This window comes from Coregonus lavaretus, assembly GCF_964263955.1.
Source record: "Coregonus lavaretus genome assembly, chromosome: 32".
Lineage (NCBI taxonomy): Eukaryota > Metazoa > Chordata > Actinopteri > Salmoniformes > Salmonidae > Coregonus > Coregonus lavaretus.
The window spans coordinates 7,485,886-7,501,904 of NC_140019.1; the positions used below are offsets into that span (position 1 = coordinate 7,485,886).

Genomic DNA, 16,019 nt, shown 5'->3' on the forward strand with positions numbered 1-16,019 from the left:
ATTCCCTTATAAGCAAATTTTTACTCCTGAACTTATTTAGGCTTGCCATAACAAAGGGGTTGAATACTTATTGACCCAAGACATTTCAGCTTTTTCTTTTTAATTAATTTGTAAAAATGTTTAGAAACATAATTCCTCTTTGATATTATGGGGTATTGTGTGTAGGCCAGTGACACAACAAAATGTGGAAAATGACAAGGGGTGTGAAGACTTTCTGAAGACACTGTAAATGTTGTAGCTACACTGAACTAAAACTCAACATACAACAATTTCAAAGATTTGACTGAGTTACAGTTCATAAAAGCAAAATAGGTCAATTCAAATAAATTAATTAGGCCCCAATCTATGGATTTCACATGACTGGAAATACAGATATGAATCTGTTGGTCACAGATACCTTTAAAAAAAGGTAGGCGCGTGTATCAGAAAACCAGTCAGTATCTGGTGTGACCACCATTTGCCTCATGCAGTGCGACACATCTCCTTCACATAGAGTTGATCAGGCTGTTGATTGTGGCCTGTGGAATGTTGTCCCACTCCTCTTCAATGGCTGTGCGAAGTTGCTGGATATTTGCGGGAACTGAAACACGCTGTCGTACATGTCGACCCAGAGCATCCCAAACATGCTCAATGGGTGACAGGTCTGGTGAGTATGCATGCCATGTAAGAACTGGGACATTTTCAGCTTCCAGGAATTGTGTACAGATCCTTGCAACATGGGGCCGTGCATTATCATGCTGAAACATGAGGTGATGGTGGCGGATGAATGGCACAACAATGGGCCTCAGGATCTCATTACGGTATCTCTGTGCATTCAAATGTTCATTGTCCGTAGCTTATGCCTGCCCATACCATAACCCCACCACCACCATGGGGCACTCTGTTCACAATGTTGACATCAGCAATCCGCTTGCCCACGAGACGCCATACACATGGTCTGCGGTTGTGAGGCCGGTTGGACGTACTGCCAAATTCTCTGAAACGACATTGGAGGCGGCTTATGGTAGAGAAATTAACATTAAATTATCTGGCAGCAGCTCTGGTGGACATTCCTGCAGTCAGCATGCCAATTGCACGCTCCCTCAAAACTTGAGACATCTGTAGCATTGTGTTGTGTGTCAAAACTGCACATTTTAGAGTGGCCTTTTATTGTCCCCAGCACAAGGTGCACCTGTGTAATGAACATGCTATTTAATCAGCTTCTTGATATGCCACACCTGTCAGGTGGATGGATTATCTTGGCAAAGGAGAAATGCTCACTAACAGGGATGTAAACACATTTGTTCACAACATTTGAGAGAAATATCTGGGATCTTTTATTTCAGCTCATGAAACATAGGACCAACACTTTACATGTTGTGTTTATATTTTTGTTCAGTTTAAAAATATGAAATAAAAAATGTAGCTGGGAATTATTCAGTCTTTGCTCTTTTCAATTTCAAATTGTATTGGATTTATTTTTATCTGTTAATAGATTGAATACATGTTGTTTAGTTTACTTAGTACATTTAGTTTAGTTTTCTTTGTGAGAAGCAAGTTAATACACAAAGTTAACAAAAACCTGTCTGCAGGAAATGAGTCTGCAGGAAATTTGCAGCAAACAGTAAAATGTTTGCCACAAGTTTCGCAGAATTGTTTGCCAGAAGTTCACAAGTTGCTGCAAATATTATGCCACAAAACTAATTTGTACATGAATTGGACAAATCGGCCAGACTTGCCACAACTGTTTGCCAGAAGCCTGTTTTTTCGGTGAGGGACCAGCAGGGACATTCAGAGAGATACACATTCTAGCCAATAAACCTGAAGACGACAATGCACATGATGAAGGCTGCTTACATGTGATCAGTGAAAATAATAGTTTGAACACTGGTGGCACCACAAGTCTCAATACCAGGGCAATTACATTTTCACATCTCCAGAGAGTGGGGTCCTCCCCCATTCAAACACAAATGAGCAGCAGCATAGGGTGCCATTGTCTGAGGCGCTGACCTGATACCTCTGTTGTTGTGCAAATACATCCAATCAGTCTTAACAATTTACATCAGGAACAGCATCGTTGCAGTTTTAGATTATTTAAATGATATAAGTTATTTAATTATATTACTTTTGTTTTATGAACTAGCTCCATAGTGCACCAGGAAAATAAAACAGTTTGTAGCCTTTGCCTGTTATTATTATTTATCCCAATTGCAGTTTAGATTATGTAAAGGTTAAAATGGCAATCTGTAGTTGAAACAATCACAAATCGTTTTCCATGCTTTGAGGCTATACAGTGTTTGTAGACATTTACTTTGTTTACAAACATGGGAGTAAAACAAGCTTATATTTTGGGTTCTGATGGGGCTGCGACAGTTGAACTAAGCTTATGAGGCATTTATAAGTTATATTCTAAAATAATCAATGGTACCTATCATTAATTTATAAGTCCAAAAATGGATGTAGCAATTGTAGATTGGCCCTTTAAAGGCTATTGTTTTTCACTAACTTCAGAAAAAAGCAGAGGCCTAAATGTCTGTTATACTTTTTATTTATCTAAATGTTCAAGTCTTTAAGTGGAAATGAAGGCACTCAATAGTTTTGCTTTCACCATAGGTGGGTTGGTTGTTTAGCAACAAAACCGACACGTGCGCAACTATGGGGCAAAACAGATGGGCTTGGCTTAGGTTGTTGAAAACATGTAAGCTATATTTAGTCTACCAATGTTTATTGAAAACAAAAATACATTTGCACAATGAGCACTTCCTGACTTTGAAATACATAATTACAGTTGTTGTTAGCTAGCTAGCGATTTTTTTTTGCCATATTAGCATTGACATGACATCAGTCAAAACACCTCAAAACAAGAAATGGTAAGAACAAGATCAAACAAGGCGCATCATTTTGCGTTGTCAGTCAACCCTTCTACTGACAACTTCACTAATCGTAGGTGTCTCGTTTCAGCTAGTTTTATCTTGTTGTTGATACCATGATATGCTAATATGGCAAAAACCACTAGCTAGCTAACCAACAACATTATTGATGTATTTGAGAGACAACAAGTGCTCATTATTTAACATTGGAGACAAAATATAGTTCACAATGTCAACAATGTAAGCCAACCCTGTCTGTTTTGCCCCATAGTTGCGCACGCATTAGTTTTGTTGCTAAACAACCAACACCTCTATACAGCTTGTTGGAAGCTGCCTTGGGGTGTCATTTTATGATGCAATTAATACAGGCAATTTGAAGGGATAGAAACATGGAGGGGAATGGCCTATTTGAAGTGAATGGGGTGTAGAAATTCGCAAAATCACAATAAAGTGAAGTTCGTCACACATTTTTAAAAAAAGGTACTAATTACAACATAAAAATACACTCTATTTTCAAAATTACTTTCCAACCCACACAAGAACAAAAGATCATCCGTTTATTCACGAGGGTCAACTGGGTACTAGGGGCTGCTCAAATTCGCTAATCTGTCATGCATATGAATTACTTTGGAACGAGTACTTTGGAGGTTGAGGTGATCTATAAATCACACACCTCTGCGCAGCGTTTTGCTACATACTGACCCTCCTGAACAAACCAATGCAAGGGGGCGTAACGGTGTTGCTGTAGTCTGACGTCACTATAACTTAGGTATAAATACGGCCTGGATGCCATTTCTCGACTCCACCTCTAAGCATTGCTTATTTTTTACCCCAAGTTTCGTTGAACAACGCGGTCGTTCCTGTCGAAAAATGGACAACTCCTCTCAACTTTGCAAACTTTTTGTCGGTGGATTGAACGTAGATACCGACGATGATGGACTCCGCAAGCATTTTGAGCAGTACGGTCAACTGACTGACTGCGTTGTGGTTGTGAATAAGCAACTACAGAGGTCCCGCTGTTTCGGCTTTGTAACCTACTCGAACGCTGAGGAGGCAGATGCAGCAATGGCGGCAAGGCCACATGTCGTTGATGGCACCAACGTGGAGTTGAAGAGAGCGGTCGCTCGTGAAGATGCCGGTAAACCCGAGGCACTTGCCAAGGTTAAGAAAATATTCATCGGGGGACTGAAAGACGACATCGAAGATGAACATCTGAATGAGTATTTTTCCCAGTTCGGCGAGATCGAGAAGGCCGAAGTTATCGCAGAGAAGGAAACCGGAAAGAAAAGAGGATTCGGCTTTGTTCACTTCACAGATAACGATTCGGCCGATAAGGCAGTGGTACTAAAGTTCCACAACATCAATGGGCACAAGGTGGAGGTGAAGAAAGCCCTCACCAAGCAGGAGATGCAAGCTACAGGCCGTGGTGGTGGTAGGGGCGGAAGAGTCATGAGAGGAGGACAAAATGGCTTCGGAGGCGGGAGAGGTGGTTACGACAGCTACGGGGGTGGTTTCGGTGGGGGCTATGGTGCCAGTGCTGGTGGCTATGGCGGTGGCTACGGAAGTGGAGGCTATGGCGGGGGTTATGGGGGAGGCGCAAGCTACGGAGGTGGCTACGGCGACCAGATGGGAGGTTATGGTGGCGGCAATGGCTACAGTGACTTTGGCAGTGGGTACAGCCAGCAGTCCTCCGGTTATGGTCCCATGAAAGGCGGCACCAACTACGCCGGTAGGAGCCCTGCTCCATACGCCCCCCGAGGCGGTGCGGGTGGCTACAATAGAGGGGCGTATGGCGGCTACTAAACCAGTTGTTACGATAGACTATTTGAAAATTAATCTCCTCTTCAACACCATCAAACCCGTCTGATCTTCAAACCGAACTCAAATTCAGTCATCGGGCATCTGGCAAAATGCGGACACTGTGAAACCTAATCATTTAAGAAGACCTCAAAACCAAACAGGTAGGAAGATCACTTCCCAGAACCTGATTTGCACGACCAGCTCTTGCTATAGGACACGTTCGAATGCAAAATTTACATTTATCATTTATGTTCCAAGATGAGGGCGTGTAGCTGGCTGTCGTTAGTTGGCCTGCGTTTTATTTTACTTATGCGTACTTTCGTTTTGAGTTTAGTCTTAATATTGTTTTGTTTGATATACTATACGTTCTCTTATCTACACTTTAGCAAGTAATAAGGAATTCCCCTTGGATCTAGTCTACAGGGGATAGGACGCATGTGCTATAGAATTTGATTTATTAGCTATGACTATGTAAATGTGTAATTTGTCCACTAGCCTATAGGTTGTAGGTTACGCGTATTTGGTGGGCCGGATCCAGTTTAAACGTTTCATTTTTCTTGCCAAAATGTTTTGTAAATCCACTTCTGATATTGGTTATATTATGTGACTTATTTGACTCTTTTAATATTAGCTTCATGGTATTTCTTCCATTACACTGCCTAACTAAGGTGGGTGAAGAAGGGATTGCAGTTTGCCCATGGCCAATGCATGGGGGCATTGTTGGTTGGCAATAACATTAATTGTTCCATAAGGTTTACTGGCTTTTGAATATTGTGGACCTGCGGGCTCATTTTATCTTTGATTCCTACATTTAGGTGTTCATACTTATCCAAGTACGCCAAAATAGCAGTGTCAGTTTGACTTTATACAGGGTCCCTGTGCAATACCTGGGGTCGATTGTCATAGGATTCTGAAATATCTCTTTAGGATCACATCCAGCAAACTAGGTATGTAAATCAACCTGTCTTTACTGTGTTGGTCAAGTATTCAGATATGGTTTTGAAATGGTACTGAAATGTACTCATTTGATTTCACTTATTGCTAGTTCTTGTATTTATCCATAGTTGATCTTAATTTGCCTTTTGCAGCTTTTTAGTTTAAGAGTGGTTTTTACTGCACTTGGTCCTAAATCTAAAATAAGGGGCTGAGGAGATTAAGTGCAATTTCTACTGTAATCTGAATTGGTATGTGTTAGGCCTGCCTCCTGTCATGGCATGATTGTTTTTATCTGCATTGTCTCATTCTTTACTCTCATCCTTTCTCCTCCAGGTAGCCATGGTGACCTGACTGCCAGGAAACCAATCTGGCAATGACTTGGTTCCATCCAGACCTGGGGGGTGGGGTTGCAACTAAGGCTGTCCCACTGCCACAGTTGATTTGGAATACCAGGAGCTCCTGACCATTTTTATAATCTGGTTGCAATGATGGCCAGCAGGTCTCTACTAGTGTCATGTCAATCTAGGTGGTTGGTGTAATTGACTACCTATTGTTCTCGTACCCTTTTGTAGGAAGACATTTACATTTTAGTCATTTAGCAGACGCTCTTATCCAGAGCGACTTACAGTTAGTGAGTGCATACATTTTCATACTGACCCCCTGTGGGAAGACTGGGTGTGAATGTTAGATCATCACATACTATGGAAAAATGGACACTGCATTGTTGAAGCTGACATTCTATGTATTTCATTATTTGCTGCAATAGAAAAATGTTTACATTTTTATTATTTATTTTATATAAATTGTTTTAATTGGAAAATGTACAATTGCTGAACATTGTGTTACATGGGAGTTTTAGCCTATGGCTTGCACTCCTAACTCAAATGTTGGTAAAATAGTTACTCATACTGATCTGTTAATTCAAATAATTAGCTTGTTCTTACCTTTTTAAACGGGGAGCTAATGTTTTCAGCATTTCTTTCCATGACTGATCAAAATGTATTTTCATGACTCGTCCCTCTGCAGCAGACATGGTTAGTGATGTTTGCAATAAAACCAGTACCGAATCGCAATACATATTGTGATATCATGCAGTCCCTGACAACTCCCAGCCCTAATGCAGATATGCCATGTCTGATTTTCTAAGGTACATGTCAGAAGTTTGTTCTGCAAGATTGATTTCTATATGCAGTGTGTGTTCCACAAGTGCCTGCTATCTGACACTTGACTGTGCAATGGCAGTATTTTTCATGGTTAGGGGAGATAAAGGTGGAACACAGCATCAACCCTGCTTTGAGTGCACACATCAGTGGCATAATGTGCTAGAAGTGGACACTGGAATGAGGTATTGGGGGTATACTACAAAGCAGGATCAAGGATTTAGCCAGCGAACTAGCCTAAATATTCTGTGCGTGAATGGGTATTGATTTATAGGGGGTCTGAACGAGTCTTATTTGAGTTATATTGACGTTCTGGATCATACATATATCGTTTTCTGGTTGCTTATCAAAGTTACCTGGCTAACTCATTGATGCTGCTTTGTAGTATACCCCTCTGAATTAGTGATTCTAGCTAAGTACGTAATGGATAGTGCGAGTTGACAAATTAGGAAAACAGCTATTTGAATAAAATGGTGGGATTTGAGTGGAACAACCAATCAGGACTGGTGATTAATTTCCCAATCCTACGTCAGACGTCCTTGCGTCAGCGCTCGCTGCTTTCAAAGGGATACGATTTTGTCAGGTTCAATTGTGTTTGCTCCATAACAACTCGGTTAGTAATCATGACCAACCAACTTTGCAAGCTGTTTGTCGGTGGATTGAACGTCGAGACTACAGACGATGGACTTCGGCAACATTTCGAGCAGTACGGCCAGTTAACCGACTGCGTAGTGGTCCAGAACCAACAGCTACAAAGGTCCCGGTGCTTCGGCTTTGTAACCTACTCAAGCGCGGAGGAGGCCGACGCAGCCATGGCCGCCAGGCCACATGTCGTCGATGGTACCAACGTGGAGTTAAAAAGGGCAGTTGCACGGGAAGATGCCGGTCGGCCAGAGGCACTCGCCAAAGTTAAGAAAATATTTATCGGTGGGCTGAAAGACGACATAGAAGACGACCATTTGAATGATTATTTCTCTCAATTCGGCGCAATTGAGAAGGCCGAAGTCATCAGTGACAAACAGACTCTCAAAAAACGAGGATTCGGCTTTGTCTACTTTGAAGATAATGACTCTGCCGACAAAGCAGTGGTGCTGAAGTTCCACACAATCAATGGGCACAAAGTGGAGGTGAAGAAGGCCCTCACCAAGCAAGAGATGCAGTCAGCCGGCGGTCGGGGCAGAGGCGGGCGAGGAATGAGGGGGTCTCAAAATGGCTACGACGGCGGAAGAGGTGGCGGCTACGGCAGCTATGGCGGTAGTTATGGAGGAAATGATGGCGGCTACGGTGGAGGATACGGCAACGGAGGTGGTTACGGTAACCAAGGGGGATACGGAGGAGGTTATGGAGATCAAATGGGGGGCAGTTATGGTGGGAACGGTTACAATGACTTTGGCGAAGATTACGGACAGCAGTCCTCCGGCTATGGTGCAATGAAAGGGAGTAATTATTCAGGCAGGAGCGCTGCACCGTACTCCCGTGGAGGCGCCAGTGGTTATGGCAGGGGTGGATATGGAGGTTATTAGACACCGTTGACCACATTTTACCCAATCATTTGACATGTTCTGAATTTCTGATTCATTGACCTGCATTTACACACACTGGTCGAAGTTCCCAATTTATTTGTTGCTACTATTTAAGTACACGTGCCCCTATCCTTCCTCCCCTATCCTAGCCCCTCCATCTGGACTACACCATTGTCCCTAGGCGGCGCTACTAAAGACATTATGGACGACTTTATTACCCGTTCACTTTTCTGACTTGTCAATGTAGTTTAGTGATTCCTTTCAACATTTGTTTTAGTATTTAATTGTAGTTAACGTCGCTGCTTCCAAGACTTTCGTATGATACTGTATGCCATTAGTACCAGCCAGGTTAATAACAAGACATATTGTTTAGCAACATGAAACTCAGGGGTATTAATGGAGTTGAAAGCAGTCTTAGTGTATGCTTGAGTGTTTTAAGATCATAATATTTCGAGTCAAAGTATTTCAATCATTTATGGTTATTGTATTATTATACTTTTTTAAATGGTTACCTCCGAATGCTTTTCTCCGTCCAAGATGTACTATTCAATACCTTGCGAATCAATGCAGTTTTGTGGAATGTTACTTAAATCCTGAATATTAATTAGTTGGCTATTGAGCCTCACTCTATTGGCTGTATTAAAGTTTTTAAAGTTTGAAAGCAATCAGTGCTTATTGTCAATTTTAACCATTCTGACCTCTTGTTTCAAAAGATAATCAAGTTGTAAGGCTTCAGATCATTCAGGATCACAGTTGTATCATGAGGGAGTTGCACACCCTACTGACATACTATCACTGGTGACTTTCCTGTTCAGGAATGGACTAATCTGGGACTGTGCTAACTGGCCTACAGTCAAGCATTTTTTAGGCCCTCTGTTTTCCTGTGTTACGCAAATACCAAAAATCATCATTGCTAATACTGTAAGCCTTTTTGAATCACATTTTCAATGAGAGGGATTCTTGGTTTATGAGGTTGATTATTTTATTTTTTTAGCAGTGACTACGGTTTTGCAGGTAACTTATCCCATGTCAATAGACACAGGTGTCTGACACGTTTGGATAATGGCAGTGAGGATTGTGATTTTTTTCTCTCCAGTACATCTGATATACAGCTTGTCAACACTCCAAATTTTCTTGCTGCACACTTAGCAAAAAATAAACTAGTCCATACCATTACATATCATTCTAGGTTGTCCTGTTCAAATTTCATGACAGGCCTGATTTTAATTTAGATTATTCCAATGTGCACAATCATTAGGTCTATGATTATGGAAATCTGCAAAATGTCGGCATTTACCGTTTTTGCTGTCAAAAATGATTATTATTTACTATAATAGGCCAAAAAATGGTTCGCCACTAGGAGGCTTGTACTCATTACGTCAACCCCAACCATCTGTCTCCCCCGTGATCTGTCTACATCCGCCATTTTAGACACCGGGAGAATCATCGTCAAGTCGGTGTTGACATAGCTAAATTGCATCAAAGCAAGATACTAGAGATGGAAAATGAACTCTGCAAGCTCTTTGTTGGTGGGCTAAATGTTTACACCACTGACGATGGCCTTCGTAAACACTTTGAACAGTATGGCGAGCTAACCGATTGCGTAGTTGTTCAGAACCAGCAACTACTGGCTGGTCTCGTTGTTTTGGTTTTGTAACTATGCTTGTGCTGCGGAGGCAGACGTTGCAATGTCCGCGCGGCCTCAATGTTGAACTGAAAAGAGCAGTGGCACGTGAAGATGCGGGAAAACCTGAGGCCCTGCCAAAGGTGTAAAAAATATAGGGGGTCTGAACGAGTATAATATGCCATTCAGCAGACGCTTTTATCCAAAGCGACTTACAGTCATGTGTGCATACATTTTTACGTATGGGTGGTCCCGGGGATCGAACCCACTACCCTGGCGTTACAAGCGCCATGCTCTACCAATAGAGCTACAGAGGACCACAGTAACGTGACTTATTTCAGTTAGGTGCTATCGAGAAGGCCGAGGTTATTAGCGATAATCAAACTGGTAAGAAGAGGGTTTTATGTTTATTTCGGATATAATTATTATGCCGACAAAGCAGTGGTTCTTTAATTCCACACCATTAATGGCCATAAAGTTGAGGTGGAAAAAGTCCTCACCAAGCAAGAAATGCAGGCTGCTGGAACCCGTGGCAGGAGGAGCGCAAGGTCTCAAAATGGATACGGTGGTGGCTATGGCAACTATAGCGGAGGTTATGGAGCAGTGCCGCGATCAAATGGGTGAGAACGGCTAAAGTGAATTTGGAGGTTGCTATGGCCCCATGAAAGGTAATTACTCGGGAAGAAGCAGCGCGGCTTACTCCCGAGGTGGTAGTGGTTACGGCAGGGGGCGTTACGATGGCTCATACTAGAGCCCCGTCAAATCTCACTCAAAGCAGTCCCGTCCCCCTAGGAAAGTTACTACAGTATTCATTATTCAAGGCTGACCCAACTAGGTAGCTAGAGTTCCTTGCCATCTAGCCAGAGTTACTCTGGCCATCTCGCAACTAACTACAGATACTCTTGGAGGCAGATGCCTCTAACTTCATAACTACAGTGCATTGGGAAAGTATTCAGACCCCTTTACTTTTTTCCACATTTTGCTACGTTAGTCTTCTAAAATGGATTTAAAAAATAATAATACTCCATCTACACACAATACCCCATAATGACAAAGTGAAAACAGGTTTTTAAAAATGTTAGCAATTTTATATATATATATATATATATAAGATACCTTAAATATTCAGACTCTTTGCTATGAGACTTCAAATTGAGCTCAGGTGCATCCTGTTTCCATTGATCATCCTTGAGTCCACCTGTGGTAAATTCAGTTGATCGGACATGATTTGGAAAGGCACACACCTGTCTATATAAGGTCCCACAGTTGACCGTGTATGTCAGAGCAAAAACCAAGACATGATTGTGTCGAGGCACAGATCTGGGGAAGGGTACCAAAACATTTCTGCAGCATTGAAGGTCCCCAAGAACATCATTCTTCAATGGAAGAAGTTTGGAACCACCAATACTCTTCCTAGAGCTGGCCGCCCGGCCAAACTGAACAATCGGGGGAGAAGGGCCTTGGTCAGGGCGGTGACCAAGAATCCGATGGTCACTCTGACAGAGCTCCAGAGTTCCTCTGTGGAGATGGGACAATCATCTCTGCAGCACTCGACCAATCAGGTGTTTATGGTAGATTGTCCAGACGGAAGCCTGTTTGAAGTTTGCCAAAAGGCACCTAAAGGACTCTCAGACCATGAGAAACAAGATTCAACACTTTGGCCTGAATGACAAGCGTCACGTCTGGAGGAAACCTGGCACCATCCCTACGGTGAAGCGTGGTGGCAGCATCATGCTGGGGGAATGTTTTTCAGCGGCAAGGACTGGGAGACTAGTCAGGGTTGAGGGAAAGATGAACAGAGCAAAGTACAGAGATCCTTGATGAAAACCTGCTCCAGAGTGCTCAGGACCTCAGACTGGGCAAAGATTCACCTTCCAACAGGTCAACGACCCAAAGCACACAGCCAAGACAATGCAAGAGTGGTTTCGGGACAAGTCTCTGAATGTCCTTGAGTGGCCCAGCCAGAGCCCGGACTTGAACCCGATCTAACATCTCTGGAGAGATCTGAAAATACCTGGGAGCTTGAGAGGATCTGCAGAGAAGAATGGGAGAAACTCCCCAAATACAGGTGTGCCAAGCTACCCAATAAGACTCAAGGCTGTAATCGCTGCCAAAGGTGCTTCAACAAAGCACTGAGTAAAGGGTATGAATATTTATGTAAATGTGATATTTCAGGTTTTTTTTTTATACATTTGCAAAAATTTACTGTTTTTGTCATTATGGGGTATTGTGTGTGTGTGTGTGTAGATTGATGAGGGGGGAAAAACAATTTAATCAATTTTAGAATAAGGCTGTAATGTAACAATGTGGGAAAAAGTCAACTAGTTTGAATACTTTCCGAATGCACTGTACATTTTCTAGACAGCAGTCTTCACCTCCATAGCAACTACAGAGCACTAGGAGGCAATGTCTTCACTCCAAAAGGTCTCAAATAACTTAGGTCTAAATGTCCATTATCCACAAGTAATAGGACTACTCCTTTAGATTATTTTGTTTTGAGCAGTGTAGGACTGCTGTTTGTATTTTGCCCAGATGCTATTGAAACAAAGTTAATAGCTAAGTCTGCTTGTTAGCGCAGATCTGTTATTTTTGCTTTAGGTAATAATGTAACTAAGTTGCATTTAAAAAAAAAAAATAATAATAATGATTGAAGTGTTATTAATATGGGACCCCATGTTTGACTTACTAGCCATGTAGTCAATTGCAGTGAACTTGATTTAATCATTCTTCGGCATCTAATTAGTTAAAAGGCAACTATAGTTATTGCCCATGAGTACAATTGTATTTTCTTCCACAGAATGGATAGATGACACATTCTTCCTCATAAATCCTGCTGGTTGATGAGGATCTCAAGGGATTGATTGGACCAAAATGAGGACAAGTTTCTATAAGGAAGGAAACCATGTTTGGCACTGGGACGACTGGTGATTTTACTTTGTTTGTACTCATTTAGTTATTAGAGGCATTCTGTTTACATGCATGTCATTTGATATGGCCTACACAATTGTATTGATTCAGTGTTTCATTTCAGTCAAGGAACTTCCATATGTTTTTGTCTTTAGCCTAAGGAGGGCAGCATTTATTTTGCTTATAAATGGTGAATGACTATCTGGTTTAAAATTTTAAATTGCCAGTGGATAGTAACTGGATACTGCATGGCTTTTAGAAATTGTTTTAATGGTAATCTATTCCAATGTATTTTGACAGGTGTGACCCCAGACTGTGCTGATCCAGCTTCAGTGGTCCTGTCATTACAGGATGAAGGATGTCTGAAAAATGCGGAGGTTTTGAAGGACCTCTTTGGCCTAATATCCACCTGTTAGAAAGGTTGAAACTTTCACTGAATCATTAAAATATGTATTCTTGTTTTCTATTCCAGTATGTATAATATGCAATTTAGCAGACGCTTTTATCCAAAGCGACTTAGTCATGTGTGCATACATTTTTACGTATGGGTGGTCCCGGGGATCGAACCCACTACCCTGGCGTTACAAACGCCATGCTCTACCAATTGAGCTACAGAGAATCAATGTACCCTGCTTGTTCTGTACTGTGATAGTTATTTGTGGATTTAATAAATATCTATTTGTTTTAAACCTATAGCGACATTCTTAATTCTTCTCAAATGTAAAGCTATGCTTATGAGTGCGTGAGCTACTTTTGATTTATCTGAATTGTTAGCAACCTTGAACCAATGATGTCTTATAAACCAATTGAAACCCATTAGGCCTACGTTCTCACATTTCAAGTTCACTGTCATTGACCCGCACAGCTGGCCCTAACTTAGCTTCCACACATTTTTGCTAGCTAACACTTTGTAAGATGGCTATTCAAAATAGTTAACTCAAATGTAATTAGTTTATACATCAGTATTCTAAATGATCTGATTATGTTGATATATTACTAAGTTACCTCAATGATGGCTTGCTAGTTTGTAACCGACAACGACACAATTTCTTGACTGGATCCTTCATCACCCTGACAAGCCGTAACCTAGCAACGCGGAACCCAAGATGTTCCTCGGGTGGAACAAAGCTTTGCGGATTGGAAGTGGGGCGGGATGAAACAGCAGTGGTGACTGGGAAAAAACATTCTCTATCCTTTCTCGCTCAGTCAGAAAATAACACCTTTTGTAATAGTTTAGGGTAGAAAGGAAAGAAGCGGTAACCATGAGAAGATGTCTGCTTGTTAGCTAGGTTTATTGGTCAGCTAATGAATACGTGAAGATTCGATAAGCCACCTCATGCTGTGAGTTGTGTTGGACTTTGTCTTTGAACGATTAATTTTGTGTATGGGCCCGTAGCCAACCCCGGTACAACACATGCAGCATATCTGATATCATGGACTGTGCAACGTTGGGGTAAGTTGTCAGAGGGGTCGTGATGAAAGTGTAGTCTCCCGATGAATGCTGTACAGCTGTTGTCGGTTATAACTTGTCAGATGATTTATAGAGATGTGGCCTTTTCTATGAATAGCTGGCTAACTTGCTAACTAACTACTGTACTGCATGCATTGCCATTGGTGTGCCGATGTAGCTAGCTAACATTAGCAAGCTAAGCGAACAGCGTGAACAAAAAGCAAGCCCAGGACAGTTGTACCTATCTAGTTTGTCCAATAAGGGTAACACATACTTATTATATCGTGGTACTAGTAACCAAGTCATAGCTAAAGATAATAGCTGCCAAATTACTACCTTGCTAGCTAGGTAACTATTTAACTACCAACACATCAGCTGCTACTACTGTAGTGTACTCTCTCTGTGTTATCCACCTAGAAACTGTAGCCTGTACTGAAGCATACGTTACTATACGTTGTCATTGAAAATATATTTTGTTCAGTTATTGAGCAGTGAAAACCTAACTCCAGTATTGTCTTTGAAATTAGTGTTGGATTTTGTTAATGATATCTTTGTACAAGTCAAAGGGCTGGGGTTATGATCGCTGACTAAACTCCACTCCATGGTGAAGCCAGGACGTTTCTGATGACTAGCTCCGACCACATAGATTCGCCATGTCAGCAAACAAAGAAAGGCACGCAACTACAGAGGACAAACATAGGTACACGGTAGGCGTTTCATATTTTATTTTAAATATTGAACTTGGGCGAATCGCTGTAGTCGGAGCTAGATTCCACAAAGCCAGGTCTCTGCTCCACTCAGTTGGAGTCATCAGAAACTTCCTTCACCATGGAGTGGACTTTAGTCTGCTAGGGTTATGACTGAGGTTAATGATCTTTGAGCTATCCTAGCTAGGTAAGTCTATTCATGTCCAGTTTATCCCTGACCAGTCAAGAATCTAGTGTCCAGCAGCCGACCTGTGACTCCGAGGAGGATGCAGTGGATGTGGGGATGCACACCTTCAACTACACCCATATGAGAAAGGCATTTCAGCTGATGAATGACTTAAGGAGGTGGGTTGGTTTCACCCTTGCCAGGACACAGACGAGTGAATTTCTTAAATACACTAAAGTCTGGAAATGGACCTCAAGTCCTCTACAAGCCGGAATGTTGAAAACAATTAGATTTGATACAGTGTGAGCAGATAGCGCTGTTGGCTAGAGCACACCTATAGCCTACATGATAAGATTATTATGGACAAAAGAGCAATACTTTTTATTTGTCAAATGGTAGCCAAGCATCGATGATCATGTCACCAGAATAAGACCCTTGATAGTTATTGGAAAGGGGCGTCAAGCTCGTCACCTTGCACTTTCACCACCCTGTGAAGTTCATCATAACTTGTTTTAATGTCACATGCACAAGTACAGTAAAAAGCCTTTCTTGCAAGCTCTAAAACCAACAATGCAGTAATCATAGTTTATTTAATCTGTAGCCAAATAAACTGCATGCTTTCCCAAGGAGTCATAGTGGGAGGACCACACAACATGTCATTGCGGGATTCCAAGTTTACTTTGATATGATGGTTATTATATCAATATTCGCTCATAAAAGCATTTCCATCTACATTTCTCACATAATTCATTTTACAGACACAAAAATATACCACCTTCTCTAGCATATGTTGTTTTGTCAACATTTGGAAGGTTTATGGAAACATTTAATGTTTCCATCAGGCCTGTCATGACATTTTTGATCTGACACATACTTTACTCACATAAAAAGGTTGGA

The 16,019-nt window shown here is 41.6% G+C and overlaps 3 protein-coding genes across 3 annotated transcripts in view; all 3 read left to right on the forward strand.

Moving 5' to 3' along the window:
* The first annotated feature begins 3,656 nt into the window (after positions 1 to 3,656).
* LOC311107907 (heterogeneous nuclear ribonucleoprotein A0-like) lies at positions 3,657 to 5,229 on the forward strand. Its single transcript, XM_084150508.1, has one exon. The coding sequence runs from the start codon at positions 3,720 to 3,722 to the stop codon at positions 4,650 to 4,652; it is 933 nt and encodes a 310-aa protein (XP_084006634.1). The 5' UTR covers positions 3,657 to 3,719; the 3' UTR covers positions 4,653 to 5,229.
* A 1,576-nt stretch (positions 5,230 to 6,805) lies between these two features.
* Positions 6,806 to 13,485, forward strand: LOC311107906 (heterogeneous nuclear ribonucleoprotein A0-like). The gene is made up of 3 exons (XM_084150507.1): positions 6,806 to 8,059; positions 12,690 to 12,816; positions 13,100 to 13,485. Exons 1-2 carry the CDS (start codon positions 7,216 to 7,218, stop codon positions 12,731 to 12,733), a joined length of 888 nt encoding a protein of 295 aa, XP_084006633.1. The 5' UTR covers positions 6,806 to 7,215; the 3' UTR covers positions 12,734 to 12,816; positions 13,100 to 13,485.
* A 508-nt stretch (positions 13,486 to 13,993) lies between these two features.
* LOC311107802 (kelch-like protein 3) overlaps positions 13,994 to 16,019 on the forward strand; it is a 31,704-nt gene continuing 29,678 nt past the window's right edge. The window contains exons 1-2 of the mRNA XM_084150354.1: positions 13,994 to 14,252; positions 15,179 to 15,301. Of these exons, the coding sequence (XP_084006480.1) occupies positions 14,233 to 14,252; positions 15,179 to 15,301 (143 nt within the window). The 5' untranslated portion in view covers positions 13,994 to 14,232. The remainder of the gene's footprint in view (positions 14,253 to 15,178; positions 15,302 to 16,019) is intronic.

What these genes read in the sequence shown, in the direction of transcription:
- LOC311107907 (XM_084150508.1), top strand. Translation starts at nt 3,720, where the DNA reads ATGGACAACTCCTCTCAACTTTGCAAACTTTTTGTCGGTGGATTGAAC.
- LOC311107906 (XM_084150507.1), top strand. Translation starts at nt 7,216, where the DNA reads ATGGTGGGATTTGAGTGGAACAACCAATCAGGACTGGTGATTAATTTC. An exon ending in CGGCAACGGAGGTGGTTACG is followed by an intron (nt 8,060 to 12,689) that starts GTAACCAAGGGG and finishes TTTCTTCCACAG; the next exon opens with AATGGATAGATGACACATTC.